A 25,921-nucleotide genomic window follows, 5' to 3' on the forward strand; every position below is an offset into this window, starting at 1 on the left:
TATTTGGTGCTGAATCATACCACCCATTCCCTCCTTGGGGCAAAGCCAGAGGGGCCCCAAGTCCCCCTGAATCAGGCTGTTGAGGTCCTGTCCCTAGTTCCCAGGGCGAGGACAGTTACCCTTTGACCACAGGGAACAGCACAGGCTGGGGCAGGGACCTGGGAGGAAGCTCAGAGTCAGGGGCAAGTTTAAGGTAGGAAGTTGCCAGACATGGGAGATGGATAGCTGAGTGGGGGACCATCCGTTCCGGCTCTCTTGTCCTCTCCTGGGACCCAGCCTCCCCACGTGCTGGGCAACAACATGGGCAGAATGACCTAGAAAAACAGCCTCAGCAGGAAGTTTGCCTTAGGGAGAGACTGTGTTCCTGCAACTCCCGGTCAGAATTAAGGACAGCCGCGGTGGGAGGCCACGAGCCGAGACCCACCGATCCTTGGTTTCCTCGTGCCGTGAGCAGCTCAGTTCCCACCACTCCCGGGGCTGTTCCGTGGGGTATGTGAAATCCCAGGCATGGGGAGGGGGGAGCATCTAGAATTCAGTTTGGTGTTTCTTTTCATTTTATTTGTGCAATCTGTCGCTGACAACCCAGATTTTTTTAACCCCCGTCTAAGTGCCTCTCAGCTGTCTTCCCCGGCGGGTGTGTTCACATCTCCCAGGTTCCACGGTAGCCACAGACTGCCGCTTGTTTGATCCCCTGTTGATGAACACTGGTAAGTTCCATTTTTCCTCCGTTTAACTAGATCTCAGCTGTCTTCCTCTGCTGGTACACGGGAATCTCCTCGATGCCACAGCAGACACAGACCATAATTTAATCAATCCCCTAGTGATGGACGCAGAGGTTAGGTCCAGTTTCTTTTTCTCGCTATCTCCAATGACCTTGCAGCAAACTCAAGGGGTCTGTCCACAGTGCTGGGCTCCCTCGCAAGTCTCTAGGGGCGGCGGGGATCCTTCCGGGCATCTTCCAGCTCTCGGGGGTTCCTGGTGGTCCTCGGTGTCCCGTGGCTCCAAGCCACACCCTCCGACCCACTGTCTCGAAGCCTCTGCCCTGTGCATCTGTGTCCATGTCTCCCATTTGTATCAAAATACCAGTCATGGGGTGAGGGCCACCTGAGTCCAGGGTGACCTCGTCTTACCTGGATTGTGCCTGCAAAGTGCAGACCCTCCCCGCCCAACCCCAGTTACATGGGATTCCTGCTCGGCGTGAAGCAGGCGGGGACCAGGGGCTCTGGGCGTGTTCATTCCCCGAGGAGTCTGGGAAGGCGGGAGCCGGCCTCCCAGATGTCCAGCAGATGGAGGACCTGGAGCCTGAGTCCCTGCCCAGCCGGTCCTGTGGGAACAGTGTGGAAACAGGCAGCCTCTCATGGGGGATGCTTGGGGAGATGCAGCTGCTATGAGGCCAAAAATAGCTGACCAGCTAGTGGGCAGCCCCCATCCAGCTGCTATCTGGCTGGACCCTCGGCACCAAGCCCCACCCTGACCCCCAGGGTCTGGCTGCAGCTGAGAAGAGTGGAGGGAAGAGCACAGGGCGGTGGGGCGGGCAGGCTCCATGCCACACGCCAGCTGGCTCCCTCCCCCACTGCCGGCACCCACTCCTGCCCCAGGGCCTTTACACTGGCGGTTCCCCCAGCCTGGCACTCCCTTTCCCAGACACCATGGGCACTTTCGCAATCATTTACTGGGTCTCTCCTAGCTGCCTGTGGCCATCACAACAAAAATGCCACACACGGAGGGACTTAAAACAACAGAGACCTATCCTCTCCCAGTTCTGGAGGCCGGAAGTCTGACATCGGGGTGTTACAGGACCCAGTCCTCTCTGAAGGCCCCGGGGAGGATCCCCTCTTCCTCTTCCAGCTTTCTGTGGCTCTGCACAACGCTTGGCTTTCCTGGCCTACAGACACACCAGATCAGTCCCTGCCTCTGTCTTCATGTGGCCTTTGGCATTGATGTGCGTGTCCCTGTCCCTCTGGTTACAAGGACACCCATCCCTGGCTGTAGGGCTGCCCGACCCCAATAGAACCACATCATAACTGAACACATCTGCAGGACCCTGTTTCCAAACGAGGTCCCCTTCACAGGTACCAGGGGCTAAGACTCAAACATGGCTCTTTGAGGGACGCAAGCCAGCCCTCTGCCAGGTCTCAGCTCAGATGTCGCCTCTGCCAGTCTGCGGCAGCAGCCCCATTCACCCTCAGCGCCCACCCTTCCTTCCAGAGCGTCCGGGTATGTCCCCTGGACTTGCTGTTGGTGTGGATCGAGCACTGGTGTTCCCCCAGCAGGTGCCGGGTCTCACGCACACTCCTGGGCTCTCGGGAAGTCCAAGTAATGAAGACAAAGGCCTTGGAGAGTCCCCTGGGAGGTCGCAGACATGACTGGGGTTTTAAGCTACGTCCTAATTTCATGTGGTGGTTGGACCAGTGTAGACACAAATACAGGGAAGAGGGAGGACAGCACGGGCGGGGCCCCAGGAAGGCCTCTGGGGGTAGCCAGGGAGAATATTGAGACCACCTGCCACCCCGCTGGGAGGATGTCAACAAACCCCAGGAGGGCAGGACCTCCAGCTGCCTGACCCTTCAGCGGACTCCGAGCCTGTATACAGAAGGCACTCAATAAGTTGTTGGGGGTTACCCCAAAATTGTACACTATGTTGTGAAGTTCTTCTCCAGTTCAATAAGTGCTTTCTCTTGCAATGTTTTTATTGAGATAATATGGACATAACATAAAATTTGCCCTTTTAAAGGGTACATTTTGGTGACTTTCAGTGTATTCACAAAGTTGTGTAACCATCAGCACTAGCTAGTTCCAGAACATTCCAAGCAGCCCCATCCCCATCAGCCATCCCCTCCCCCAGCCCCGGGCCCCCAGGAGCCCCCTTCCCGCCAGGGGAGGAGCCTGGTCTGGGCGTGTCACACGGGTGGACTCACACATCCCGTGTGGCCTCCTGTGTCTGGTTCCCTCCCTGAGCACCGTGGGCTCGGGGTCCGTCCCCGGGGCCGCGCGTGGGGGCGCCTCGCTCCGGCTGGTGGCCGAGGGACGCTCCCGCACGTAGGGGACCCGCTCTGTGTCCGCACATCTGCGGATGCGCGTATGGGCAGTTTCCGTTTTCTGGCCATTAGGAGGGCGGCCGCCGCGATCGCGGGTGGACTGGCTTTCGCGTGGCCGCGCGTCCAGTTCTCCGCCGTGCGGGGCCCTCCGCGGAGGGACGCGTCTTGCGTGCAGCGGGGTCGGGGCGGTGGGCGCCGCGTGCTAATGCCTGCCCCGCCCTCAGGTGCCCACGAGGATGCTGGCGCGGCCCTAGGCCCACGCTCCGCACCATGACCTGCTGGCTGTGCGTCCTGGGCCTGCAGCTCCTGCTCCTGCCCGCGGCGCCCCCGCCGGCCGGCGGCTGCCCGGCCCGCTGCGAGTGCACGGCGCAGACGCGCGCGGTGGCCTGTCCCCGGCGCCGGCTCACCGCCGTGCCCGACGGCATCCCGGCCGAGACGCGCCTGCTGGAGCTCAGCCGCAACCGCATCCGCTGCCTGAACCCGGGCGACCTGGCCGCGCTGCCGCTGCTGGAGGAGCTGGACCTGAGCGAAAACGTGATCGCGCACGTGGAGCCGGGCGCCTTCGCCAACCTGCCGCGCCTGCGCGTCCTGCGCCTGCGCGGGAACCTGCTCAAGCTCATCCCGCCCGGGGTCTTCACGCGCCTGGACAACCTCACGCTGCTGGACCTGAGCGAGAACAAGCTGGTCATCCTCCTGGACTACACCTTCCAGGACCTGCGCAGCCTCCGCCGGCTGGAGGTGGGCGACAACCACCTGGTGTTCATCTCGCGCCGGGCCTTCGCGGGGCTGCTGGCGCTCGAGGAGCTAACCCTGGAGCGCTGCAACCTCACGGCGCTGTCGGGCGAGTCGCTGGGCCACCTGCGGGGGCTGGGCGCCCTGCGGCTGCGGCACCTGGCCATCGCCGCCCTGGAGGACCAGAACTTCCGGCGGCTCCCGGGCCTGCTGCACCTGGAGATCGACAACTGGCCGCTGCTGGAGGAGGTGGGCGCCGGCAGCCTGCAGGGGCTCAACCTGACCTCGCTGTCCGTCACGCACACCAACATCACCGCCGTGCCGGCCGCCGCGCTCCGCCACCAGGCCCACCTCACCTGCCTCAACCTGTCGCACAACCCCATCAGCACGGTGCCGCGCGGCTCCTTCCGCGACCTGGTCCGCCTGCGCGAGCTGCACCTGGCTGGCGCCCTGCTGGCCGTCGTGGAGCCGCAGGCCTTCCTGGGGCTGCGGCAGATCCGCCTGCTCAACCTCTCCAACAACCTGCTGTCCACGCTGGAGGAGAGCACCTTCCACTCGGTGAACACGCTGGAGACGCTGCGCGTGGACGGGAACCCGCTGGCCTGCGACTGCCGCCTGCTCTGGATCGTGCAGCGCCGGAAGACCCTCAACTTCGACGGGCGGCTGCCGGCCTGCGCCACCCCCGCCGAGGTCCGCGGCGACGCGCTGCGCAGCCTGCCCGACTCGGCGCTCTTCGAGTACTTCGTGTGCCGCAAGCCCAAGATCCGCGAGAGGCGGCTGCAGCGCGTCACAGCGGCGGCGGGCGACGACGTGCGCTTCCAGTGCCGCGCCGAGGGCGAGCCCGCGCCCACCGTGGCCTGGGTGACGCCGCGCCACCGCGCCGTGACGGCCGACAGCGCGGGCCGCGCGCGCCTGCTGCCGGGGGGCACGCTGGAGATCCGGGGCGCGCGCCCGCAGGACAGCGGCACCTACACGTGCGTGGCCAGCAACGCGGGCGGCAACGACACCTACTTCGCCACGCTGAGCGTGCAGCCCGAGCCGGCCGCCAACCGGACCCCGGGCGAGGGCCGCAACGAGACGCAGGCGGCCGCGCGCTTCCCGCTGGACCTCACCACCATCCTCGTGTCCACCGCCATGGGCTGCATCACCTTCCTGGGCGTCGTGCTCTTCTGCTTCCTGCTGCTCTTCGTGTGGAGCCGCGGCCGCGGGCAGCACAAGAACCACTTCTCGGTGGAGTACTCCTTCCGCAAGGTGGACGGGCCGGCGGCCGCGGCGGGCCAGGGCGGCGCCCGCAAGTTCACCATGAAGATGATCTGACGGCCCCGCGCGCGCCGGCCCGTCCCACGAGCACCTATGCATTTCCCGGAGGCCGCCCGCCGCCGGCGCCCCGCGCGACTTACCCCCTTTTTTGTAGGGACCCGAACACGGGACTGTTTTTTCATCAGGACTCATCTTTTGCATAGTTTCTCGAGCATTTTCTAAAGGTTTCACCCCGTCTTCCTGTCCCTCCTGAGCTGGGTGGGAGCTCGGAGACCCCCACAGCCCTCTCTGCAGATGGTTCACACTCCCCTACCCCTAGCTGGGGGCCCCTGACACCGCTCACACCCGGAGGGACGATGGCCTACATCCAGGACGTGGGGGGCCGCCCAGCCCCCAGGGGAGGCATGCCCGGGTGCCGCACTCCGCACACCGAGCACACAGGTGTTCACACCCAGGACACACTCTCGGACACACAGCTCCAAAACAGAACCCAGCCGACCCTAAACCGGCGCCCCAGGCTGCCGAGCTCACCTCGAGCACACAGGGCTCTTGTGAGAGCACAACTCACACCTGGGACATACCCTGCTCACACTCAGGACACACCCAGCTCACACTCGGGACACACGCATACCACCCCTGAGACACCCAGCTCACACTTGGGACAAACCCAGCTTACACTGGGAATGCACTCGGCTCACACCTGGGACACAGCTCCCAACCAGGCCACGCTCAGCTCACATGCGACATCCAGTTCACACTCAAGACACACCCAGCTTAGACCCAGCTGACACTGAACGCACACCCCAGGCTGCAGAGCTCGCCATGGGGACCCGGGGCTCTCCTGAGAGCACAACTCATGCCCGGGACAAGCCACTCACACCTGGGATGTGCACAGATCATAGCTGAGACACACTCAGCTCACACTCAGCTCCTGCTCGACTGGCTGTCTCTGGGGGAGTGTCAGAGCTGCACTGAGGTCTTGCAGAACAGGCAGTGCTCCCGCTGGGGGCCCAGCACGAAACAGGCTAGTCTGGGCCCCTGCCCCCAGACTCTCCCCCAGTCCGAGACCCACCAGCCCAGCAGGGTGGGCTGCCCACTAGCAGAAGCCATCTCCCCCGCTTCCTCTGCCACCCGCGACAGCGGCCACTTGCCTCCTCTGCCCGCGCCACACAGGAGGGGCAGCCGTCCTGACCCCTGGCTGGGGAGCATGGCTTCTGGGGTGTCCCCCTCCAGCAGGCCAGCTGGAGTGACCTTTAGTCCTGCGTCTACACGACCCCTCACCCAGCCTCAGAGGGGCCCCAGTGCAGCCCTACCAGGCCTGGCCCAGCGCTGTGACCCACTGCACCTGCGGGGAATGAGGCCAGAGAGTGTGTGAGGTTCTGAGGGTCCCTGTTAAGTGTAGTCTCTGCCACTTTGGAGCAGAGCTAGGGCTAAAGAGTAAGGGAGCCACAGGCAGACGGAAGCTCGGGTTAAGGAAGAACCCCCCTAAGCTTACTGCCCTGTTACTCTTCAGATAGTGAGTTCCCCATCAATGGGGGTAAGCAACAGGAGCTAATGTTTTACAAAAATCTTCAGGAACCACACGGGGTCCATCCATGACCCTGCCTCTGCCAGGTGGATTACTGCCCCCACCTCCACCTGGGCCAGGTGACAGGGCATCGTTTGAGGAAGGGGCACAGGAAGCACTGTGGACCCCTCGACTAGTAAGGAGCTTGGCCTCCCCCCAGGAGGATAGGACAGTATTCTTAAGGACCTCGTAGGAAGGCTCAAAACCAGGTCTGTTCCCTTCCAGGTGTGCAATTATAGCTGATGGCTGAGAACCCCTGGACCCTGGGTCCTTGTCTGTAACGTAGGTCTGAGGTCAAATCCACAGCTGCACATATCTGAGGCCACGTCCACGGACCGGCTTGATGGTTGTCCTGGATCCCGGATCCTTCAAGATCTTTCTGAGATGAGCCAGAGAGAAAGCTGGGCCAAGCCTGGGGATTTTGAGCACAGGATTCAGAAAGAACCTGGAGGGGACACTGGCCCTCCTCCTGGGCTGTGTGGCTGGACACGGTAGGCCTTGGTCCTGCTCCCACCTGCCTCAACCCCACTCGTGGCGGGATGTAGCGACGGCCGAAGGGGGTGTCCGGTGCCCCCGAACTCCACCTGAGTTGGGCAGAACCGACTGGTTTTCTCCCTTCACATCCTCCTGACCTTGGTTGCCATAACAACCCCAAGGGCCCCTCAAAATGACATCCAAGTGCCTTTAGCATCATCAGCGAAGGGAGGGGTGTGTTCTCAGCAGCGTCAGGACGCGCACACCGGCGGCGCCCTGGGATCCCCCACCTCCCACCCCAACATGAACCCGGAACCCCCCAGGCCCCCAGCCCCCTCCTGCTGTGTTTGGTTGGAACCCAATAAAAATGAAGCTGATTTAATAACAGACTTTGGGGCTTTGTTTTTTCTTTTTTTCTTTCAACGCTCACGGGAGGAGTGGGGGCAGGAAGGAGTGGCTGCTGGGGTCCCCAGGGGGAACCGTCTGGTTCCAGCTCCAAAGCCGGCCCTGCGTCGCGGGAGATGGAACGGCTCACAGTGATGGCTTCGGGTCCTGCTTCGGGAGCGCCCATGCTGTTCCGGGGGCCGCTCCCCAGAGCCCATGTTGACTCCTTCCAGCAGGTAAGAGCCCTGAGGGCTGCGTCCTCTTAGGATCCCACTTTCCAGTGGGCAAAGGCAGGGTCAGGGATGGAGAGCATTTGCCCAGAGTCCCCGACTAAGGGAAGGTGGGGTGCTCCCTGCTGCGCTTCTTCCCTCCAGGCTTGGGGGGTCCTAGCAGTCTCCCTGTTTCAGGGGGCTGGGAGAAAAAGTAGGCAGCTTAAAAAAAAAAAGATTTATTTGTTTATTTGTTTATTATTTAACTCAGCTCTCCCCCCAACGTGGGGCTTGAACTCACACCCAGAGATCAAGAGTCACGTGCTCTCTGACTGAGCCCGCTGCTTTTAGGGGTGCCTGGGCGGGTCAGGTGTCTGCTCTTGGTTTCGGCTCAGGTCGTGATCCCGGGGTCCTGGGATCACACCCCACGTCAGGCTCCCTGCTCGGCGCAGAGCCGGCCTGGGATGCTCTCTCTGTTGGAGCCTCCCTGCCCCCCTCACGCAGGGACAGGCACTCTCTCAAATAAAAATAGGGGTTTGTGTGTGTGTGTGTGTGTGTGTGTGTGTGTTTTATAGAGCAGGCTTTTTTTTTTTTTTAAGATTTTATTTATTTATTTGACAGAGATCACAAATAGGCAGAGAGGCAGGGAGAGAGAGGGAAGCAGGTTCCCCGCTGAGCAGAGAGCCCGATGCGGGGCCCGATCCCAGGACCCCGGGATCATGACCTGAGCCGAAGGCAGAGGCTCAACCCACGGAGCCCCCCAGGCGCCCCCAGAGCAGGCTTTAGAACCAAGCACTGTATCTGCCCTTTCTGGAAGGAGGTGGGCGGGGTCAGGCCAGTCAGCAGACTGACCTGGGGGACATGCCCGCGGGCGGCCTCTCACGAGCCACTCAGGGCCTCTCTCCAGGCCTCCGGGTTCCCATCTGACGCTGGGAAGAAGTGTCCTTTCTCGCGCTGCAGGAGGGGGACACATCAGGCTGTGGGCGACCCTCCACGCCTGACTTCCAGGAAGCTGCTAGGCGAGGACACGGGCCCTGGAGCTCCCGGAGCCTCCCTTCCGCACCCCTCCCACGGCAACAGCAGGACAAACCATCGCTCCGCAGCGACGCCCAGCTCCCTGGTTCAAACCAGGTCCAAGACTCAGGATGTCCTGAGTCCGTCTCGTTCTTGGGGGTGGGGCGGCGGGGTCCTCCTTCCAAGGCCCAGCGGAAAGGAACCCGAACAGAGGATGGGCCACTCACAGGGTCTCTGTGGGTCCCCCCAAAATACAGGACAGGGGTCCAGTCAGCATGCCTGGGCCCGGGAGGGGGGCGCTGAACATCTCTGCCTCAGTTTCCCCTCCCAGACAGAGCTGGAATGGCGAGCGAGTTTCTCCGGCCGCGTCCGCACACCGCACATCTCTAAGGCCCATCTTCCCAGTGCAGACCACTTTCCGTGTGGCTCCCCTCTCTTCCAGGCCCCTCTGGCCTTTGCCCTCCCCAGGGAGTCCCCGAGCCAAGCACAGGGACGCCCCATAACGGAACTGAGAGGCTTACAACAGCTGGGATCTCTTAGTTGACCGTCCGGAGCTCGGAAGTGTAGAATGGGTCAGCAGGGCTGGTCCCCCAGGCGGGGCAGCCCCAGGGCGTCTCCCTCAGTTGATGGTGCTGAGCCAAGGCCAGCAGTCCCCAGTCCCGAGCCTCAGGGGAGGCCCACCCAGCGGGGCTCGGCGGGGTGCTGGGCACTCTGCCCTCCCCGCCTGAGAAGGCCCCCCAGGAGCCCTTGGAGGAGAGGCCCGTCGGAGGCAGGCAGCCGATCCCCAGGCAAGCCCGCCACCCTGCCCCATCCTGGGAGCAAAAGTCCCCAGAGAGGTCACCCCAGTCCCAGCCCGCCGCCCGCTCACTGCCCCCACCCCAGCCCCAGCTTGGCCACGCCGCCACGCAGGGCGGGGACCAGGCTGGGGGGAGCAAGGTCCTGCCCTCGGGCACAAAATGGAAGGGCAAGCCTGGAATTCGGTCATCCAAATCAGCGTTCCGCCAAGAAAATGAACTCCCGTCCCCGCTCCACCACAAGCAAGAATCCGTCTCAAATAAAATAGCCCCCCTGCCCCGTGCAGGACCCCGCCAGGCCGGGTTCTAGGGACAGACAGGTCACTTACCCGCAGCGCTGGGAGGCCCCGGGCCGGACAGCCCACAGCGTCTCTTCCGTCTCACATGGGAATGCTCTGTATCTTGACGATGCAGTGCGGTTTTCTGGCCTCACCATACATGCTGTGCTCGGGTGGGTGCCTGGCACGTGCTCCCCTGGGGGCGGGTCACAGCCAGCCGCCGGCTGGGGGTCCCACGGGCGTCCTGTTGGGAAAGGACCTCAGAAGGGTGTGGGCTGAGCAGGCACCTCTGGTCCCACCCTGACCGCCCCAGAGTTGCGAAATCCGTCCCTCAGAGCCCACACCCTCCCCTCTCCTCCTGTTGCGAGGTTCCCAAGTGGCCCAGGGTCACCGGGCGCCCACCGGTGACAGATGGAGACCGTCAATCTGTCGGCTCAGGAAGCTGAGTGTGGGGAGAAGGGAGAACACAGGATCAACACAGAATCTCACGCTGGAAAGGCCTTGAGCTCAGTCTGTCGCTGTTGCCCAGAATGGGGCCAGGGACCTGTGTGGAACCTGGTCACACGTGGCTGCACCTGCTTCCCCCGCAGACAGGGCCCTGGGCACTCAGCACTGCCCCGAGGACCCATCACTGTGCCTGGCCCAGCCGTGGAGACGCACGAGAATTCCCTACCCTCTCTGCGCTCACAGCCCCTGAGCGAAACCACAGGGGCGGGGACAGAAGCCCAGCACGGACTGTGCCATCGCAACTCTGCCCTCAGGGGACGGCTCTGCTTTCCCTTCACGGAGGGGGAGGGGAGGCCGCGGGGGAGCTGGGCGCCCTTCACACGGCGGCCCAGCGGCAAACCTCCAGCCCAAACACGGCTGAGTTCCAGCATCTGGACCCCCGGGTTTCCACCAATCTTGCTTTTCCCCGTGTGGCCATCGTAGACCAACCGTCCAGAGCTCAGAGGGGCGCTTGCTCCTGCCGGCCCTGCCCCGGTCCCGGGCTGGGCGGGCAGAGGGCGGGCGGGGGCGGGGGAGGCTCCAATGACGACAACACCGCAGAAGGGGAAGCGAAAACCAGGGAGGAAAGAGCCGGCCTGGGGGCGTTTCTTGCTGCCCCAGCGTTGCCCGGGTTCCCCAGCGTGTCTGGCTCCCCACTGCCGTCCTCTGTTCGTCATCTGAGCCTCAGCGCAGGGACCGTCCCCGTGTTGCCCCCTCCCCGGCCCCCCACACTTGGCCCAGGCCATGTCCTCTGCCTGGAGTGTCCGTCCCACCTTGGAGGGACGCGTCCCCTGCGGGCAGGCGGGGAGCACGGCCTGGGGAAGTGATGCAGAGGGCGCCCCTCCCTGTGGTCTGACAGTTGCATGGGGCTTCCGGGCGGCTGCGAGCCACGGTCAGCCTGGACAGGGCCGCAGCGCCCAGCCCGGAGTTTGACCCCAAGGCTGCCCCCGCCCCCCATCACTCGGGTCCTGCAGGTAGGGGCTCCCTGAGGGGTGCTGGGGTGGGGGGTGGGCAGAAGCAGCACCTCGTGGAGGTCGGGGTGACAGGGGTCTGGGTGGGGCGCGGCCGGGCTGCCGAGCTCTGGGAAGGAGACCTGGTGCTGTTGTAGGCCCCCAGCTGACCCCCCATCCCTGGCCCGGCCCTCACAGCTGGACCTTCTATTCAGTCCATGTCGCAAAAGCACAGGGTCCTTCCCACTGCCCTGGACGGTTGAGAGGTGATGTTGCTGCCCCACCCATGAGGAAAGGAGCCCAGGGAGGGCGACACACCACCCCAGGGCCACCAGCAGGCCAGTCCGGACAAGACGACCGAGGCCACCCCCCTCGCGCCTAGCTCCCTGCTCCCCCACGCACACCATCAGCACCCCGCACCTGCCCACCCCCACGGGCCCCCAACTTTGACCCTCCCCCACTGCAGCATGAGCGGCCCTGAGCCATCCACTGAGACCCCTGGGCCTGACGCCCCAACCTGGCCGACTCTGCCCACCTACAGCAACCTTGGTGAGCCCCCGGGGGGACTGGCGGAAGGACTGATGTGGCAGGGGGGATGCTGAGCCCGAGGGCTTAGAGAGCCCCTGCCTGAGGGCGGCTTAGCTCACTCGCACTGTCATGGTCCCCATAAAACTCTGCTGAGGGAGGGAGCAGCTGGGAGCACCAGCTCATCCACACGAGGAAGCTGGGGCTCCCAGAGGTGGGGTCACCTGGCCGGAGCCACACAGGGACACAGGGTCACCTGGTGTGGGCTGGACGCCTCTTGGTCACTGACGCGTCACTCCTCTATGAACTGCGGGGGCACCTGTACCCCACGGGGCCACTCTTCCCATCCTGCAGATGGGGCAGTGGGGCCGAGGGGCCCGAGCCCCATGTGTCCTCACCCCTTCCCTGCTCCCCCCCATCAGGCGAGGTCCGCGCCCAGATGCTGCCCTCCAAGGCCTGCCACCCTCGGACATCCAGGCCCCCCTTGACTGACCCGCAGCCCCTGCCCCCACCTCTGCCCAAGAAGACCCTGGCCAGGACCCGGTCCCTGCCCACCCACAGGGCCCCCAGCTCCAGCCCCACTCCTGCAGGGCAGCCTCGGAGGCCCTTTCTGGGGTCCCACAGTGTGGACGAGAGCCAGGCCGGCAACGACCAAGCGTGGGCCTCTGGTCCCCCTGTGGAGCCACATAATCGCTCGCTCAACAGCCCGCTGGGCCTCGGCTGGCCCAACCTGCATCGCCCCGAGGCTGTGCGCGCCTTCCTGGAGGCCCGGCAGCTGGAAGGCGTCCGTACCGTGCACGCCCAGCTCCGGGCCCGGCTGCTGGGGGGCCGCCCGGGCCCCTGTCACCCCGGCCACGGCTTCCGCCTCCTGGACAGCTCGCCATGTGTGGACAGCGGGGATGCCCTCTACTACCGCCTGGTGCGGGTGGGCGACGAGGCGTGGCACATGCTGGCTGCCAAGGTGAGCCCCGCCCGTGCCCCTGCTCCTCGGAACCGTCCCCGGTGTCCCACGTTGGGTGTCATCTGGGACGCACGCCGCTTGGGCTTCCCGTCTTAATCTGCGACAGACATGCGCTAACACAGCCCAGGAACAGCGTGTCCGAGGTGTGCGGCGGTGGCCACGTGGGTCGCCAGGGAGTCCTAACCCCCACGCCTCCCAGGGGCCCTGCAATCTGCATTCGCACCCAGTCTCTAGGGAACTCAGGCGCTAGAAGGCCACCGTGCTCCGTGGCCCCCGCGTTAATAACACGTATAATTAGTAGCTTCTGCCACCACCAGCATGTCGAGCCCCTCTGCGCGCCCTGAGCCGTCCTACGGAGCCCAAGGTGCCCTTACGCACCGAGTCACCGCACTCGCTTTGCAACGCCACTGTCACTGCCCTCGTCATAAGATCCTTCCGTTTTTAGGCGCCACTCAGGGAGAAAACAAAATAGGTCCCCGTGAAGCCACTCGTGTCAGAGGCAGACTTTTCAGACGACGCTCAGCAGTTAGGCTGTGCTGGGGGGCCCGTCCCCCTCACACCCCAAGCGTGAGGGAGGGCAGTGTGGCTGGCCGCGCGGGTCGGGGACGGCTGCTGGACCCTGACTCCCGCATGGGAGCCCCCACCCCGCCCGGCGATTCTAATGTAATTCCCAGAGCTGGTGCTCCCCTGACCTTCTAGAAAGAGCTTTGCTGACCTGCACTGTGGTTTCTGGCCACTGGGGCTTCTGAGGCCTTGAGCCAGCGCTGCCCCCTCCCCCTGAGATGGATCTCAGGATGGGACAGAGCCGGGGAGCGAGACACCTGCTCTGTTGTAGCCTGGACGCTCATGGCGGTTGCTCGCTAACGTTCTGGACATCTTGGCTCCGACTAAACAGAGTATGGGGGTTGTCGTGTCCACAGTTCTTAGCAGGTGGAGAATGTGGCTCGCGGCCTGGGTCGTGTTTCTCTGGGACGGCCTGCCCTAGGGCCCCGCACTGCCCGCCTCCTCACGCCTCTGAGGGGCTGCAGTCCGACCCCTAAACCCCATCGTCCTTAGCGGCGCTTTCCCTGAAGCCATGTTGGCAACAGACAGCGAACTGACACGTTCCAACTCCTGCTTCTGGAGGCCGAGCACACGCAGCAGGGGCGACGGGAAGGCTGCGGGCAGAGCGCCGGCGGGGGTCTCCGCACTCAGGCCCCTGACGGCCCCCTCTTTGCCCCTCAGGTGCCCAAGCCGGGAGCCGAGGAGCCCCACCCGTGGGGCCTGGAGCTGCAGGCCTCGCTGGGCCCACACTTCAACCTGCAGGGGCTGTGCGGCCTGGTGCCCGAGGGCGCACTGCCTGGAGCGCCCTGGAGCGGCCCCGTGGCGCTGGCGGCCGAGGTGCCGGAGCGCACGCTGACCCAATGGCTGTCTGAGGTGGGCAGGGGGCTGCAGCCGGCGGAGTTCCCCTGGGTCGCGGCCCTGCTGCTGCTGCAGCTCACGTCCGCACTGGAGCACCTGGAGGCTCGGGGCGCGGCCTTGGCAGAGCTGCGGCCCGAGAACCTGCTGCTGGTGGCGCCCCGGGGCTGTGCCACGGCCGGGCCCCCTCGCCTGCTGCTGGCCGACTTTGGCCGCGTCCGCCCCCAGCCCCCGGGACACCGGGGCGCCCACGCGCAGCAGCTAAGCCACCTGCTCAGTGCCCTCCTGGGCCCCGTGGCGCCCTCAGCCACGCCCTTGGCATCCGGCCTGGAGACTCTGGCGGCCCGGCTGGCCCACTTGCAGCCCTCAGCGGCCCAGGCGCGGGCTGCGCTGCAGGTGCTGCTCTGGGGCCCCGGGCCTGAGCTGCGCGGCCGAGGAGCCCCGCTCGTGCCCTGGCTGCGGGTGCGCCGTGCACTGCTGGTCCTGCACCTGGCCGAGCGGGCGGCGGCGGGGGAGGCGCCCGGCCTGGAGGACTGGCTGTGCTGCACATACCTGGCGGAGGCCACGGAGGCCTCCCTGGGCCACGCCCTGGCGCTGCTGTGGGACTGACGCCTCCCAAGGGCCTCCCCGAGAGGTAGGCACCCTTCCCAGGCCTGGCGCCAGAAGGCCAGTGGGGACTGCCTCCATGATAGAAGGGACGCCCTCTTCCAGAAACAGCCAGAAGGGTGCAGGACCGTGGACACACAGCCCCCTTTCTATGCTGGGGACTTGGGCCCAAGTCCTCCCCTGGAAGCCTGGGGGCTGGGGCTAATGACCAGTGCCTCCAAAGGCTTTCTGACGCCAGGACGACCCCCACCTCTACCAGGTGTGGCCACTCCCTGTCCACCAAGGTCTGTGTGAGTATGGGACCCCTCTCCCCAGCTTCCAGCAGAGGCGAGGCTGTCCCTCTAGTGGAGTCTGAGGGTCACCGTCTCGGTTGAGGAGGTGGACGCTGTCCTCCATCTCCCGTCCCGGAGCACCCCTTGTGCCGAGGACGGCCAGTGACTGTGAGTCTAGACCTGGTTGGCGTCTCCAGGGGGAGGGGAAGCTCCTAGAACCTGAGACGCCCAGTCCCCCAGCACAGCCCGCCTCAGAGGAGTCTGAACTCACCTGCCCAAGCGTCCCCACAGGGTCCCATGCCTTCTGCCTCCCCTACTCTCTCCACCCACTGTGGCCTCCGCGCTCTTCCTCCGTGAAATTAAATTCTGTCCAGCCGCCAAGCTTCTGCATGGGCTGTTCCCTCCGCCGGACTCCGAATCTCACCTCCTCTAATCAAATAAAGTCGCTCCTCCCCGTGCCTGCCCCCAGAGCACCGACCACCACCTGGAAGTATTTATCTCACGGCCCGCCACCTGACCGGGTCACCCCCCAGGCTCTGAGCTCCCCCAGGGCAGAAGCCAGGCTTAACCCGCAGTAGCTGTTTAATCGCACAGGACAATGGAACACCGGCAAGGAAGTCTCGTCTGGGAACCTAAGGGAGAGAACAGGGTCTCAGTTTACGCCTCTGAAAAAGGCCCCTGAAGGGTCCCACTGCTCTTGCTTCTGGGGCCTCCAGTCATGCCCCCTCACTTCCCCAAGCCCCTCATGGCTAACTCCCAGGTACAACCAGGGCTCCTCTCCCGCTCAAACATCTCCCGTGGCTCCTTAGTACCCTCAGAATACAGTGGGGCTCCTTCAAAGGTTCCCCATGTTCCCTCTGGCCAACCCCTCCTGCCACACTGCCTGTCCGCCTGACCTCCAGGACTTGCCCAAGTTGTTTCTTCCCCTGGTCACTCTGCCCGTCTCTACTCATCTGCTTCAGACTCCTCTGTACCCTTCAACACCCCAACCCCAAAGCCCTTTGTGCTGCCCCGACTGGTGTGCTGCCCGGCTCTGTCCCTTCAGACCTTTGAAGGCCCATCTGCAGTACATCGCCCCCAACCCCAGACACATTCCCATCCCTGCAGGTACCTCCCCTGCTCCAGACGCCCCCTCTTCCCGCCTCAGCCCAGGCTGGGCCTCAGCCCCTGGGCCACGCTCAGATGCGGCCAGCAGGTGGCGCAGCAGTCCAGCCCGTCCTAGGCCTTCAGGAACCCCCTCAGCCCTGCTGACCCTCCGCAGGCGCCAGACCCCACATTCCCGCTCTGACCCCCATCACCGTAACAGCCCTGCAAGGCCCTCCCCAGGGGCTGCTGGCGTCCACGGAGCCCACACGGGCGATGACGTGGGGGCCCAAGTCCAGAACCACGCCGGCACCTCAGCCACACCCCACACAGACCAACAGAACCAGCGGTGAGGCTGTTCGGGGCCAGCAGGAACTCTGCCCGTGGGGAGCAGTGGCCGTCCCAGATAAGGGCCGAGCAGCAGCAGACCCAGCGTTGGGGTGGGGCGGTCGGCCACCTAGGGCCTCCCGGGGCTGCCAGAAGGACTGAACGTGAGGGGAGGCAGCAGCCATCCCGGGCCGCCACGCATCGGACCCCACAGGAACCGGGCTGCGCCCAGAGCGGGCGGTGGTGCCCGCCCACGCGAGGGGGTCACGCGGTTCGGAACCGGCACACCCGCCCCCCCCACCCCGTCCCAGGCCCTCGGTCCCGGGGCGTGGTCAGTGCCGGGGGAACACCACGGAGCCAACACAGGTGCGGGAGGCGTCATCACGTTTATTCAGGTTTTCAGCGCTGCTGCGGGCCGAGACCTGGACTTCCAGAGCCTTCCGGTGAGAGACTCCTACACGGACAATCGGAATCATCTCCAACCAGCAATAAAAAAGTAAAATATAAACTTTTATTTAGAATTAAAGCAAATACTCCAGTATCACAAACACAATATTAAACCTCGAGAAATACACCGCTAATTTGGAGTGAGCGTTTATTTGCACAATCACAACATGCGGACAAACCCGGCGCGCAGGCCTGACTCGCGGCGCCGCGGCCGGTCCCGCCCCACAGTAAGCGCCACACGCAAAGGGACCGCGATGCAGGGGCGACGCGCGAGGGACGCGGGCGGTGCCACTACTCGTCCTCGCCCGAAGACTCCCTCTCGAACGTGTAGGCCATGAAGCAAGCGTCGGGTCTCTTGGGGACAAGGGGATGCCCCGGTCTCACAATCTCAAAGCCCAAAAAGCCGAAGGTCCGGAGCAAGGCGGCTGCGGGGGAAACCGAGTCAGAGCCGCAGGCGGGGCCGCCCGCGCCCCGAGCGCCCGGCCCCCGCCCCGGCCCCCCAGCGCACACCTCTGTCGTCGCGGTTCTTGTGGAAGCAGACGAAGACGTGGGCGGCGCGCAGCTGCTCCTCCGAGAACTCCAGGAGAACTGTGAGGCTGAAGGGCCGGCGTCAGCGGGGCCGCCCCACGCCCGGGAGCACCCCCACCCCGGACCCGCACCGCGGCCCACCTGTCCTTGCTGCCCTCGGGCAGGGCGCCGCCCGGGATCTCCACGTAGAGGCAGCCGCCGCGCAACACCGCCCTCCAGTCCACGCGCCGGGAGCCCGAGAGCCTGGTCTGCACGTTCAGAATCCTCGTCTTGCCGTGGGACGCGAGCTCCTCGGTCACGCGCAGCCGCTCGTCCTGCGGGAGGGAGCGCCGGTCCGCACCGCAGACGCGCGCACTGCTCGGGCCGGCCCCGGCCCCGACCCCGGCCCCGCCCCCCCCCCCGCGGTACTCACGGAGTAGAAGACGGCGGCGGCCGGAAGACTGTGATCCCTCTGACTATTCCCTCGCCCACCTGGGATCTTCAGGGGTGGGTGAGGGACATCAGGAGCACCACCGAGGCCCCGGACCCAGGTGACTACAGCAGTCGGGGGAGGACCTGCCACGGCAGGACGCGGCGCTCAGCCTCGCGCAGGGGCCCCGCAGCCGCGCCCGTCTCCACCCGCGGGCCCCCCCCCCCCCCCGCCCGCCGCGAGCGCGCGCTCCCCCCGCCGCCGGCGCCCCTCCCGCACGCTCCCGCGGGCCCGGCTTGCGTCATGGCGGCGGACGCGGCCCGCGGCCCCGAGGGAGGTTTTCACAATCGCGCGCCCAGCGGCGCCAGCAGCCATTTGCCGCGCGGGGCCAACAGGCCGCAACGCCGCCTCCATTTTGCACGGCTCGGAGCTCGGCCCCGTCCGCGGCCCGGCGGCCTCGGCACTCCGCGCGGCGCCCCTCAATCCGCGGCCCGCCGGGGGGACCCGCACCTGCCGCGGGCGCGCCGCCGAGAGGAGGGGGCGGCCGGTCGGACCCCGGCGGAGGCGCGGCTACGGGGCGCCCCGCGCGTCCCCCCACCCCCCCGCGGGCCACGACGGCAGGCCGCGCCCGCCCACCCCCCGCCCCGCCGGGCCACGGGCCCCCGGAGCGCCCGTCCCCCCTGCGATGTGGCCTCGACACAGGGGCGGACCCCGCGCTCCCGGGCCCTCCGCGGCCGGCTCCCCGCGGGCCTGCGCGGCGGCGCTTCTGGAAGCTTCGGGCGGGGGCGGGGCGCTCACCTCTCGCTGCTGCGGCCTCCGCGGCTGTGCAGGCTGAGGAGCGGCATGGCGCGGGCGGCGTGGACGGCGGTGCTGGCTTTGTCCCCCTCCTTCTCTCTGGCGAAGCAGTGGCTGTTGAGGATCCGCTGCAGGGAGGATTTCACCATCCGGCCGCTGGGGTCCGAAACCAGAAACCTCCGCTGCGCGTCTCTGCGCCGCCGCCGCTGCTCGCCGTTCGCAAAATGGCGCCGCCGCCGCCTCCCGCCTTTATAGGCGCCGCTCCCGGGCCACGCCCCCACACCGCCTGGAACGCAGACGCGCGAGGGGGCGGGGCCGCGGAGCCCCCGACAGCTCCGGACGTGTTCGACCCCTCGGCGTCTGACTGGCGGACGGCCGGGGTGGGGGCGGGACCGCCGCGGGGACCGCCCCCTCCACCAATGGCGACTCTCTGCGGGCGCGGGAGGCGGGGCGCCGTGGCGTCCATAGCGCAGCGTACGCGCCCCGCCCCCATCAGCCGGACCTGGGGTGGGAGGGCTCCGCGCTCTACGGGTCTTCGGGTGCTGGCAGTGGCGGCGTCTCCGCCGTGGCCCTTGTCGTCCTGCCCCAAGCGAGGGCCTCCTCTCCCGGGAGGCTCGGGGTGACAGAGGCCCCGGTATTCGCGGGCGGGGGTCCCAGAGCCCCCACCCCACGGGGCGGAATTCCTTTCAGTGATAACCTCGGAAGGGTCGGTCCCGCGGTGGGTTTCTGGGTTCGGTCTTGCTCGGTTCCGGACCGCCGCGGCTGAAGAGAACCTTCCATGCTCAAGACACTCGCGTTTAATGAAATGGAGCGTATCGCTTCCAGGCTCAGCCAACAGCTCTTCTGCTCCCAGAGAAAAGCAGACCCCTCCCCGGTCAACGCGGACCCCTCCCCGGTCAACACAGATCTCTCCCGGGTCAGCGCAGACCCCTCCCCGGTCAGCGCGGACCCCTCCCCGGTCAACGCGGACCCCTCCCGGGTCAGTGCGGACCCCTCCCCGGTCAACGCGGACCCCTCCCCGGTCAACGCGGACCCCTCCCCGGTCAGCGCGGACCCCTCCCGGTGAACGCAGACCCCTTCCCGGTGGACGCAGACCTCTCCCCGGTGAACGCGGACCCCTCCCCGGTCAATGCGGACCCCTCCCCAGTCAACGCAGTCCTCTCCCAGGTCAACGCAGTCCTCTCCCGGGTCCACAGAGACCCCCTCCTGGGTGAGCACCACCAGCCCAGGCAGGAGTCCAGAACCGGAGGTGGGAGCGGTTCCCGGTGGTCCCAGTGGAGCACAGAGCTTGCAGGTCCTGCTTCCTTTCCTGGTTTTGCTTTTCAGGCACAAAGGGAGGGTCTGGAGAGTTAGGCGGGACTGAAGCAACTCCTGTATGTTTGTCTTCACAATTCATGCCTCTCGTTTTTATCTCGTTTTTATTTCAGTCTGCTGTGTCTATGTGAGTTAGAGACACAAGCTTTCCCCAGAGACCTTGAATGACTGCAAAACCCACAGGAGCTTAGTCTGCAAAGCAGGTCTGCTGAATACGTGTGTCTTATTAATTCCTTGCCAGGGGGAAATGCAGTATTTATATTCATACAGTAATTCCACGTAAAAATGTCTTATTTGCAGCTTCCGAACACACATTACGAGAACACCACCAAAACTCTAAGAATTGCGTGTGTTGGGCCAGCGCCAGGGAATTGTCCTGGGAAAGAATATTTAATTCGTGACTTTGTGTAGCATTGCAGCTTGTGGTGAAACTTAAAAACAAGTGGATTCTCACTTCGATTTCCAATTGTTTTCAGTCTTTGCGCAGAGGGTCACGCTTTTGTTGCAAAGGCGCCCTCCAGCCCGCCCACACTGGCAGGGGGCGGCAGTGTCCGTAACTATCTTTGGGACTGGTGTCTTGTTATGACGCAGGCCCTGTCTTCTTGAGGCTGGAAGAGCTTCTGCACTTTGAAATCTGGTTGGGTTTTTCGTTTGTTTGTTTTTTGGGTTCTCTGCCTCTTGTGGGCTCCCCAGTGTTTCGCACAGACAAGCGATTCTGGGCCAAAAGTTCAGAATCCAGACTGGCCACTGGTCACTGGGTCATAGGGTGTTTGCCCCCCATGCCTGCGGCCAGAAAGTGACAGAGACCACAGCTTATCTCCAGCCGGCAAAAGGTTCTTCTTATCTCCTTTGTGGTTTCCAGGTTCGGGCTCCGGGACACACCCAGGGTGGCGCACGTCCCCGCGGAGGCTTCGTGATAGAAGGAAAACGGTCCCCAGGAGGTCGTCTGAAGGCGAGGACGCAGCTGCTGTGATCCTGCCCCGCGGGGCTTCTCCTGTGTGTTCACCAAGTGTTATCTTCATTTCTCTAGAATTTCTGTCACTGAACACGAGCCTCGCGGGCTCGGTCCACAGAGCACGCCACTCGTCGACATGGGGTTGTGTTTGAGGCTCATGTTGGGCATAGAAATGACTTAAAAAGAAACGTGTAAAGCCAAGAGGGTGCACGTTCGCTGAGGACACTAGACATACACGGGCCTGTGTCTCACCAGACCTTTGCTTTTTTTTTTTTAAAGCTTTTTTTTTTTTTTAAAGATTTTATTTACTTATTTATTTGACAGAGAGAGACACAGCGAGAGAGGGAACACAAGCAGTGGGGGGCGGGAGAGAGAGAAGCAGGCTTCCTGCTGAGCAGGGAGCTTGATGTGGGGCTCGATCCCAAGACCCTGGGATCATGACCTGAGCCAAAGGCAGAGGCTTAACCCACTGAGCCACCCAGGTGCCCCACATTTTATATTTTCTAAAGACAAGATCTGACACTGGGCTTGAGGGGCATTGCCCCCACTACCCCCCACTGCTTCCAGCCCTATTGGATGCCAAGGAACAGATAACACAGCGTGTCCCCCGCGTGTGGGAGCGTCCCTTAGCTGCGGGCAGGACTGAGGCCCCCACTCTCGGCCCCAGAGATGGACCCCGAGCCCATGACACTCAGGGAACCAGACACAGGAGGCCACACGGGGTGTGAGTCCACGCGTGTGACACGTCCAGACCAGGCTCCTCCACAGACGTGAAGGGAGCTTCATGGGGGCCGGGGGCTGGGGGGACCTGGGGGAGGGGTTAGTGAAAGGGGAGGGGGTTGTTTTCCGGGTTCCGGAATGTTCCGGAGCAGCACAGCCGTGCTGGTGGCTATGGAGTGGTCTTGAATTCTGGTTCTAGATGAGGAAACAGGCCTCTCCCATGGGACCCTCCCTCAGGCTCCGGGTCCCACGGGCCACCCCTGGCTGCTCTGGGAGCTTGTACCCCGTTGGCTTCACCACAGGGGAGCCCGACTCAGCCTTCGTAGCTCATAGGTTGGCTGACGGGATTTGAGGGTGAAAGCAAGGTGACCCTTTGTGCTGTCCCCACCTCCAGGACTTGCTTCTCTGAGGCTCAGGGACAGGAAGCGAGCCGCCCAGGCCACCGTGGCCGGCGGGGCAGTGGCTCTGTGCTGGAGTGGGGGTGGGGTCACCCTCTGGCCAAGGCTCAGTCCTGCGGCAAGGGTGGAGGCCTCCCCAGCCACCATCCCCCGCCGCCCTCCTCCCCTTCCCGCCACCGCCCTGCCTCCGCACACCTGTCATCGTCTGTCTTGGGGCCACGCTCCCCAGGCTCCATCTGTCCAGCGGGCTCACTGTGGCGGCTGTGGAGTAAGTGGGGCAGGGGGAGGCCTGGGCAGGGGAACGGTCCCTTGTGTCTGGGGAGGGCATCTCTGAGGTCCACGGGGACCCCCAGCTCTTGCGACTGCCCCCCTACATGCCTAAGGGCACTGGCCCGCTGCCCGTTCGGGCCCCTCGCTCAGTGGCCTGCTCCGGCCCCAGGGGAAGGGTCACTCTTCTGACCAGAGACGGCAGAACACGCTAACACTGGCAGCCAGGGGCACGGGGGCCCCAAAACAGGGCTGTGGGGGCCGGCTCAGCTGGGTTTGACCACAGGCTGCCTACGACCTCTGGCGGATAGCTCTCTCTGGAGACTCAGTTTCCCCATTTGTCCTATGGGAGTGGGAGTCGTGGGAGGAGGCTGGGGCCCCAGTGCTGGGATCAGGAAGCCCCTGGGGGCCCTGGCCCCTGCCTGTCGTGGCTGGAGTGAGGCCCGTCGGGGGGGGAGGGGGCTACAGCCTGAGCTTCTAGATTTAGGGGCCGGGGGCTGGGGTGCCAGGAACGGCCGGCCAGGACGGTTCAGAGACCCAGGGGCGAAAAGTCCGGGAGGGGCCGGGAGGCACTACGGCCTGTTCCCCTGGCCTCCGGCGCTGGGTAAAAATAGTGTCTGGTCTCAGAGAACCTGAGCCGACCCTGGGGCCAAGGGTTCTGATCTGGGCCATCTTTGCTCATCTGTGTGTGACCTTGGGTGGGTCCCATCCCTCTCAGGACCCCAGCAGCCTCGGCATCCTCAGGGAGGGGTCCCAGCACAGGGAGGGGACGCGGGGTGGGGGGGCGCTGGGCCACGCCCACCCCACGGTGAATCTGCCCTTGAAGGAGGTTCCAGGTGGAAGGACGGGCAAGGGCTGAGCTGAAAGGCAGGGGCCCCTTCATTTACGTACAAGGGGTGCCCCCAGGTCAGGCCTAGCCCACAGCAGGGGCTCAGCCAGTGCAAGACACGTCTGAAGCAAGACACCTCCTCTCCAGCCGCTGCCCCCCAACTCCCAAGGATCCCAGGGGCTCAGACGTCTCCATGACGACCAGGGCCCTGCAGGAGCTGGATGGAGGCCTGGGCAGCTGCCAAGGCGAGGACCTTTCCACGCTGGCCGACCCCTGCCCTGAGCAGCCCCAGGAGGACAGGGCTCGAGGTACTCGCAGGGTCTCAGGCAGGACGGAGCCCCGCCCCTGTCCACCTGCTGAGCCGGGTGGCTCGCTGGCAGACCCAGGACTAAGACTCCCACATTGGGCTGGCTCCAACTCTGCTCCTTGTTTCCAACCCGTGTCCATTCGTGCCTTCGGGGATATATAAGGAGCCCCAGAGATACAGGTCATAGGCCTCGCAGGGCAGGATTCAAATCCTAGCTTGCCAGCGAAATGCCATGTGCCTTTGGGCAGGACTGCCTCTGAGCCCATTTGCTTTCTAATCTGTAGAATGGGAGGGATCCCCCACCCCTGGCCCAGCAGAGCCCCGCAGGGGGTGGGATGGGCCTGGGGGGCTCTCACAACCTTGACTCTCTTTCTTTTCCTCCAATAGCGACGCCCAGGCTGGCCGACGCTAGCAGCTGGCCCCATGTGAGTAGCCAGGGCCCTGGGGTTACTGCCTGGGATGTCCCTGGAGACAGGGACACGCTGCCCAGAGGGGTGGCTCTCTCCGGCCCATGGGAAGGGTTCGGGTTCCCTTGGAGGAAAGAAGGGGAAGAAACAGCCCGGGCCACTCATGACTTCTCATAGGTTTCTCAAGCTGAGGGCAGCCCTCCAGGCAGTGTGGATGCCAGGCCTAAGAAGACAGAAAAGGAGCCTGTGGCCAAAGTGGCCCCAGGATCCGGGAAAGAGAGGCTGAAAGCAGGAGCAAGTAGGTTTGCAGATGGCAGGGGTGAGGTGGGGGAGTGGGTATGGCCCAGCAAGCGGGGGTGGGGCAGGCCCCAGGCTGGGTCCTTGGATCTAGGGGGAGGGGAACAGGGTGCAGTGGGGCTGCTGGCTGGCTTCTGTCCCATGTCACCAGCCGTAACTAACAGGGCTGGAAGCCTCGCGAATTCGTGATGACACAACGTGAGGCGCTTCTGGGCTTCAGCCGGCACTTTCTAGAGCGTCCCCCACATCCCAGTGAGGCTCTGAAGCACGCACGGCTTTATCCCCCGCCCAGGGCTGCAGGCAGGGAGGGCAGAGCCCCATGGGGCCGCGCCCAGCCCACCCCATGCTCCCCACAGCGCCCCGGAGCCCCGTGCGCAGGAAGGCACAGGCCTCGCCGCCCCCGCAGCGGCTACCGCCACCCCCGGCTCCGGCCCTGAGTGACGAGCTGCCCTGCGGAGACCTGTCCCTCAACAAGTGTCTGGTGCTGGCCTCATTCGTGGCGCTGCTGGGGTCAGCCTTCCAGCTGTGCCGCGGTGAGCCTGGGCGCAGGCCCTCCCAGGGAAGCTCACGTGCCCCCCAATGGTTGGGCTGGTACCTCCCCTGGAGGGGTGGTCTTCTATACCTGGCTCCCCCCGGCTGGTCCCCTTCTCCCTGGCATGGTCTCTGCGAGGGGTCCTCGGTCCCCCAAGCGCCCCACCCTGTGCACCCCCGTTCAGCCACTGACCTTGCGTGCCCTCCCTCTGTGCCGGCTTGGGGAGAAAGTGCCTCCTCCCCCGTCCCCCATCGGGGACCTTCTCCGGGGGCCCTTCCTCTCCCAGATTGTATCTCGGCACACCTGTCTCCTCCGTGAGTGAGCAGGTCCTCACTCCTCATGGGCCTTGCCCCCCAGGACTGGCCCTATGAGCCACCTTTGGGTGGTATGTGCCAGGGAGCTCCCACAGCCCACAGAGAAACGGGGCCTGCCCTTTTGCAACTGGCACGAGGGAGATGTGGAGGAAAGGGGGCGCCACAGCCCCGGAGGTCAGGAGCCTTCCTCCTGAAGGCTTGGAGGGAGGGGAGACAGGACTCCAGGGTGGAGGGCTGGGCGGTGGGTTTGATCTGCAGCTCCCCCCTCCCCACCTGGGCTGACTCCCCTCCCCTCCAAGATGCTGTGGCTGGGGAAGCAGACGTCCCTGCACCTGTCCCTGAGCCATGGGTACCGCCCAGCTCAGCCCCGGAGCCAGCAGCAGCCCAGGTAAGCGCTTCCATTAAGTGACCATGGGCGGCGGGGGGAAGGTGCCTTGATCCCGCGCTGGGCAGGTGTGCGCTGACCCCAGCAACTGGCACCACCCGCCTGGCAGCTGCAGCCGAAGCCCAAGGCCTGGGCGCCCCCATTAGGACCGCCGGCACCCCAGGCAGAGGAGGAGGAGGCGGCGAAGAAGGAAGAGGCTGAGGTTCCCAGAAGACGGGAGGGTGCGGACAGCGCTGCTGGGGAGAAGCGCGGGCCCAAGGAGCCTCCGCGGAAGGAGAGGCCTCGCAAGGAGAGGCCGCGGAGGGAGGAGCGGCCGCAGAAGGAGAAGCCGCGGAAGGAGGAGCGGCCTCCGAAGCAGGAGAAGCCACGGGCCGCCAGGGAACCCCGAGGAGCCCTACCCCGGCGCTGGGAGGTGCGCAAAGGGGGCCACCGACACTGGGCGCAGGACTCCCGAGACCCGGGACAGAAAAGGAGACAGGCCTGGAACTCCCTGCAGCGCCCCGACGAGGACCGGCCTCCAGGCCGCCAGAAGCACCGGGCGGGCAAGGGGCGGGACTGAGCCAGGCATGGGTCCTGGGACCCAATACTCTGAACCGCCCCCCTCGCTGTGCGTGGCCCCGAGGTTCAGCGAAATAAATTGAAAGCTGCAGTCCCAGGGT

The 25,921-nt window shown here is 64.9% G+C and overlaps 4 protein-coding genes across 4 annotated transcripts; 3 read left to right on the forward strand and 1 right to left on the reverse strand.

Moving 5' to 3' along the window:
* The first annotated feature begins 3,308 nt into the window (after positions 1-3,308).
* Positions 3,309-5,087, forward strand: LOC111161631 (leucine rich repeat and Ig domain containing 3). Its single transcript, XM_022525392.1, has one exon. It carries the CDS (start codon positions 3,309-3,311, stop codon positions 5,085-5,087), a length of 1,779 nt encoding a protein of 592 aa, XP_022381100.1.
* Positions 5,088-11,653: 6,566 nt separating this feature from the next.
* On the forward strand, positions 11,654-15,288 carry LOC111161827 (PEAK family member 3). Its single transcript, XM_022525819.1, has 3 exons — positions 11,654-11,735; positions 12,134-12,672; positions 13,897-15,288. Exons 1-3 carry the CDS (start codon positions 11,654-11,656, stop codon positions 14,677-14,679), a joined length of 1,404 nt encoding a protein of 467 aa, XP_022381527.1. The 3' UTR covers positions 14,680-15,288.
* A 1,559-nt stretch (positions 15,289-16,847) lies between these two features.
* LOC111161754 (ornithine decarboxylase antizyme 1) lies at positions 16,848-18,748 on the reverse strand. Its single transcript, XM_022525673.1, is given in 6 exon segments — positions 16,848-17,230; positions 17,316-17,401; positions 17,475-17,647; positions 17,746-17,835; positions 17,837-17,888; positions 18,541-18,748. Coding segments are annotated over 6 exon segments (681 nt in total). The 5' UTR covers positions 18,687-18,748; the 3' UTR covers positions 16,848-17,096.
* Positions 18,749-23,213: 4,465 nt separating this feature from the next.
* On the forward strand, positions 23,214-25,821 carry LOC111161890 (junctional sarcoplasmic reticulum protein 1). Its single transcript, XM_022525946.1, has 6 exons — positions 23,214-23,328; positions 23,715-23,752; positions 23,912-24,036; positions 24,410-24,564; positions 25,177-25,265; positions 25,372-25,821. The coding sequence occupies exons 1-6, from the start codon at positions 23,214-23,216 to the stop codon at positions 25,819-25,821; spliced, it is 972 nt and encodes a 323-aa protein (XP_022381654.1).
* Positions 25,822-25,921: the final 100 nt, after the last annotated feature.

Source organism: Enhydra lutris, unplaced genomic scaffold (genome assembly GCF_002288905.1).
Source record: "Enhydra lutris kenyoni isolate GAN:26980312 unplaced genomic scaffold, ASM228890v2 scaffoldscaffold86, whole genome shotgun sequence".
Lineage (NCBI taxonomy): Eukaryota > Metazoa > Chordata > Mammalia > Carnivora > Mustelidae > Enhydra > Enhydra lutris.